The 5,498-nt window shown below is 53.7% G+C and overlaps 1 protein-coding gene across 1 annotated transcript in view; it reads right to left on the bottom strand.

The window, feature by feature from the left end:
- LSS (lanosterol synthase) overlaps nt 1-5,498 on the bottom strand; it is a 44,955-nt gene that overhangs the window by 37,961 nt on the left and 1,496 nt on the right. Inside the window, exon 2 of the mRNA XM_006022064.3 lies at nt 209-341. Coding sequence (XP_006022126.1) covers nt 209-292 — 84 coding nt within the window. The 5' untranslated portion in view covers nt 293-341. The remainder of the gene's footprint in view (nt 1-208; nt 342-5,498) is intronic.

The raw sequence follows: 5,498 nt of genomic DNA, 5'->3' as shown, positions 1-5,498 counted from the left end.
GTTCAGCAGCACGCTGGGAAATGACAAGAATCTGCACTACCATCTTAGGCTGGGATACAGCCCGAGTCCAAATCACCCTCAGAAAACCAGCAAAAGGGACAGGCAACACAGACCCCATCTACCCTAAAGGGTACCTCCACACATGTGATCCAGCAGGCAGGAGATTTCTGGACAGAACACCTGGAACCACCTTTTCCTCTTACGGTACCTGGCAACATGAAGAAAGGTCCCCCGTAGTCACCAGCCTAGTGCCCATCCTCTGCCCGCAGACCAGAATAGAACTGCATCCCATTCAGTGCTGCTTCCTGTGCTGTGCAGGCCTTGGGCAAGGCTTTGAAGAACTGGCTTTGCAAAGAAGACAAAAAGAAAAGGGGTGGAGACAGAGATGGATTAAGTGGTGCACACTATGTGGGAATGGCCAACAGCAGCAGCCTCGTGCTGGGAGGGAGCTGTGAGGAGTGAGGAGGTAGTGAGCAGGTAAGTTCTCACAGGCAAGAAGGACTCATGTTTCCCCTTCTGGCCAGAACAGTTCAGACCTCTACATCAGCCCCCATAGTGATGGAGGGCAGTGAGGCCAGAGACTGCACAGAGGAGCAGTGCAGAGCACAGGGGAACCAGGGATATAAGCAGTGTTTCCTGCCACCATCTGAACCAGTCATGACGTTTTTACTTTGCCCAGCCCTGCACAGGACAGCAGGCAGGGGCTTCCCCACCCACAGCTCGGCTGGAAACAGTCTCAGCTCCAGGGCTCCACACAAATCTGGTTGAGGGGGCTCCAGCCCCCAGCAGGGGCCATGACCTCAGTGGCCGAGAGCACAGGGCTGGCCTGCTCACGTCCCAACAGGAGACTCAGGGCACAGGCAGGGAGTCCCCAGGGCCTGCAGCCCCAGCCAAGCTCAAGGTGGCTTAGCTCCCGGCTACAGCCGCAGTGACAGCAGCCAAGCCAAGGCTGTGGGCCTCCAGCGCCATCTGCCCTTGCTCCGCCTTGCCCACAGCTTCCAGGTGCCACCAGCAATGCCATCCCTTCTCACTGCTCAGGTGCCAGCAGCTGAGGTCAGTCGCAGGGTACATCTTACAGGCCACCTTGCCTCTGCACCGCCCTGGTGTGGGCAGCTCAGTGCAGGGCTCAGCCAGGCTGGGGACAGGCACAGGCAGAGTGACCTGCCCACCTGCTTGCACCCGGCCGCACCCCAGCCACTGCAGCTCTGCACCCGCCGCCCCTCCCTGCCCAGGGTTACAATGCCTGGGCTGGGGGCTCCAGCTTGGGCCCAGACAGCACCACCTGCAACGCAGCCCCACCCGCACTCACATCCCATCTGGCATTCTGGCCCCAGCCTCCGTGGAAGATGCCACGCACAGGGCAACCCTGGGATCTATCACCCACCCCGGCTGCAGCCACGTCATATTCAGAGCTGGGTGGGGCCCTGGCCCAGCCCTGTGGACCTTGCCGTTGGCCCAGCCAGGAAGCTCTGGCTATGGGAAGGCTAGCGGGGGTCAAGATGCTGAGAACCCAGGCAGGAGGGGAAGGGCAGGCAGGCCCTGGCAGCACCCCCTCCCTCATCTAGTTATACCCCTACAGCAGCCAGCCCTGCTGCCCCTTCCAGCTGGAGCCGCCTCCAGCTCAGCTGTTCTCAACCTTTTCAGACTCAAGGCATGGCCCCTCCACAGTCCCCAGGGTTCGCTCTTACTCATCTCTTGAGTTTTGATGAGGGAAACAGGGAGTAAGGCTCCTATTCCCCAGCACTCCAAAAAGCCCCAGCAGGCTGGCATGCTTTTAGAATCACAGAATCAGAAAATGAGGCTTGGAAGGGACCTCAAGAGGTCATCTAGTCCATCCCCCTGCTCAAAGAATCATCCCCAACCAGATCATCCCAGCCAAAGCTTTGTCAAGCTGGGCCTTAAAGACCTGCAAGGATGAAGATTTCACCACCTCTCTAGGTAACTGGTTACAGTGCTTCACTACCCTCCTAGTGAAAAAGTTTTTTCTAATATCCAACCTAATGCTCCCTTGTGCCAACTGGAGACCATTGCTTCTTGTTCTTTTACAATAGGGTCCCCATTGGAAAGCACCACCTTAAATTTGTGCATCACGTTGGCACACCTAGGGGTGCTAAATGGTGTGGCCTGCCACCACAGCACCCTGATAGGATCTTAAGGTACACAACGTTGGCACAACACCCAGGCTGAGCATTTCTGAGGCCTAGCAGGTTTTTCCCCTGTTTCACAGTTAACTCGCATCAACTGGGAGATCCAAATTTCCTTAGTGGTTTCCAACTGGGGAGCTCTCAGTGTACAGTAGAAGTCCCCCTTGTAACTGCCTAGTGCATGACCTTGCACCTTGTAACACTGAACTGCAGCCCAGATTTGGTGCTCCAGCCCTACAGCCATCTAGTTCCTCTTCTATGTACTGATCCTCCTCTGCATTAAGCTTCCCAGCCTTTTCATCAACAAGTTTCACCAACGCACATCTGCTTCCATGAGTACCAAGTACACGGGGGCCCAAGGGCATTGGCCCTCCTCAGGAAGAGGGCTGTCACCTGAAACACTTAAAACTTTCCACATATCCATCATCTTAGGACCCCCCACGCTAGCAAAAATAAAAGTCAACGCCTATGCCCGCTTCTTATTCTGGTTGCATTAACGAAAACATTACATGAGAGCAATGCCAACTAAGCCTTGAAGAGCTTCCACCAACACTCCCCCTCACGCACTACACAAGGACTCCTTCATCCCCATCTTCTGCCATTTAACAAAGTTCTCATGCAGCACTGCATTAGTGTCACGTAGAGGGTTCACATGGGTGCATGTGCACCCCCTGAGCATGGCAGTGTACCCACTGTGAAAACACTGCTTGCCACTCCCCCACCTCACCACAGACACCGCTGGCAGTGTCTGCAGGTGGTCCACGATTGCTGGCGGCGTCTGCGGGTGGTTGCCAACCGCTCACTGGTCAGCGCTTGCCACCCCCAAACACCTCCTGCTGCCGACAGCACCACAGCCACCTGCGGGAGCTCCCCATTTGCTGCTGCCACACTCCCACCGCCAACAGCACTGCTGCCGCCTGCGGGAGCTCGCCCTGCCCCCCCAGCCTCCGGGGGCATGTGGTGTTCATGCAGCACTGTATGAAATGCTCTGCTGGCATCCAGACAGATGAAAGATACTGCACTTCCCCAACCTTGAGAAATCAGTCAACCCATTGTAACCCTTGGTGCTGTTGGCAGGTGCTCAGCAAAAGGGCTGGGTTCAATTTTGGAGTACTAAATATATTTTGCCTGGGCTCAATCCCCCACCCAAACTACCTGTGAAACACTAAAGTGTCCAATAAAACCAACAACTCTTCTCTCACAAGCACAGCCCCTCCCCCCCCAATTTATTACAAAGAATAAAGACAAAACAAAAAATAAACACTAACTATAATTTTAAAACACTATCAACTACAAAATAGAGTGTATAGGTGGTACCCTCCTATGGAGACTTTACCCATACCCAGGCAGTCTGGGACCTGGGGCTCCCCAATGGGTAGTTCTGGGGGCCTGCACCCCTATACCTGCCCTTCAGCAGTGCACTGGAGAGGGTAGACCCACACCGGAGAGTCTTATGAGCTACTCAATGGGTTTGCTGCACCACAGGGAGTTACTAGAGAACATAGGCGACTGGTAGGAGGACATGGGGGCATGTGCCCCCATCCCCCGGGATGTCCCTGCCACCAACTCTGCTAGCGGTGCTCTCCAGCTCCGTCCCCACTGCTGCCCCCAATACCGACTTCTGCGAGTGCTCCCCCAGACTCAAGAGGCACCAGTCGCCCATGCTAGAGAGCCCAAGTCCTTCTGTATTGCAAGGGACTCCTTGTTGCTCCCTGCAAAGCTGTAGCACCGATCTCTACTTCCATGTGGTAGCTTTAAGGGTTTAACTGCAGCTTTCATCAGCATATTGCACCCCAAAATTTCTAGTCCTAATCCCAGCTCTGCAGGGGCAGAAAACCACAAGAGAACTCAAAGAAAAGGCAGGAAAACAGCAAGAGCCTGAACTGCAATCAGCGCCAACCATGCTGCTTGCATAGGTCAAAGAGTTACAAAAGCAACAACATGTGCCAGACTCAAACCATGCCATCCCCAGACATGCAGCAAATGTACAGAGAGGCTCAGTGACAAAGCTAGGCTGAGACACAACAGCTTTAAAACAATAAAAGGAGGGACTCAGCCCTGTCCTGGACCAGGAACTGAACATACAACAAAACCTATGAAACAACAAAAAGGGACCAGGCCTATCTTGGCTTGGGCCTGAACTACAACTAGCACCCAACTACACTGCCTGGTTGGAGCATAAACTGCAAAAGAGACCAAAGGAGGCCCAGGCCTATTTTGCTGGGCCTGGACTGGGTGGCAAAGAGCTGGCCAGGCCTATACTGCCCTGAGGCCTGGATAAACAAGAAGTGCCAGGGCTTCATCCTGGACCAATTCTGTCAGCCAAACATATGGCTGGGGTTCAGCCCCACACAGGTGAGCCGAAATGTAATAATTGTGAAACAGCAAAAAGAGCCCAGTCTTATGGCTGCAGCCTGGACATCCAGTCTCAGCTATACCACCATGCTGAAACACTACAACCCCCAGCACAGGGGGCCAGTAACTGTCAGGGCTGCATTCCTGGTCAGTCTGCACTAGGGAATAATACACTCATGGCATCATCCCATTCAAGGCCTGTGTGACCAAAATTGCCAGCAAGACATGCAGCTGGGATTCAGCGACACAGGTATGCCGAACACAAAAGAAGTTACAACAGCAACTAAAACATGCCAGGCTCTCAGCCCTGGCCCAGAGCATGCCAGCAAAATTGCCAAGCTCCAACCTTGGCTAGTTTGCTGCAGGGATTGATAGCCCCTATGGTATCATCCCACTCAAAACCCAGAAAAAGCATAAGGGGAAAGAAGAGAGAGAAAACAGGGGTCTCAAGCCCTGAGACAGACTTTCTCTCTCTGTACCTCAAGGCTTTCCCATCCCATAGCTTTTGCCTCTCCAGTGAAGCAGGAGGAAGGGGAGGAGACCCCTTCATGGGGAGCAGGTTTTCTGGCTCCCAATTTAGCCATTCAGCTCTCAGGGGAAGAAAAAAAAAAAAAAAGTCCTCCACCCAGGTGGCCTGAAACTTAAATAACTTTTCTGACATCCTTACAGGGCTCCAATCAAGAAACAGCATTATTTGAACACTGCTAATGCAGACCAATCAATTCAAAGGTGGGCAGAGCTCCTGGCTGCACTCCAGAGTCCATAATCTGGTTTTACAGGTTTTTTAAAGGAATCTGAAGACAATGGTCTGGACACAATGAGGGAGGAGGGACATGGTCTTCTTCGAGTCCCCAAACCCCACAATATACCACAACCAAAAGCACACACTTTACCACACACAACCCCAAGTGTGTTGGGTCAGACACGGCTGGTGAACTCAGACAGATGGGGCGGTGAAGCATCTTGCAGGGTGGGGACTGCAGCTGGCCAGGAGTGGAA

The sequence above is a fragment of the Alligator sinensis genome, unplaced genomic scaffold, assembly GCF_000455745.1.
Source record: "Alligator sinensis unplaced genomic scaffold, ASM45574v1 scaffold566_1, whole genome shotgun sequence".
In the NCBI taxonomy this organism is placed as follows: Eukaryota; Metazoa; Chordata; order Crocodylia; family Alligatoridae; genus Alligator; species Alligator sinensis.
This window is presented reverse-complemented; position numbering and strand designations above follow the sequence as displayed.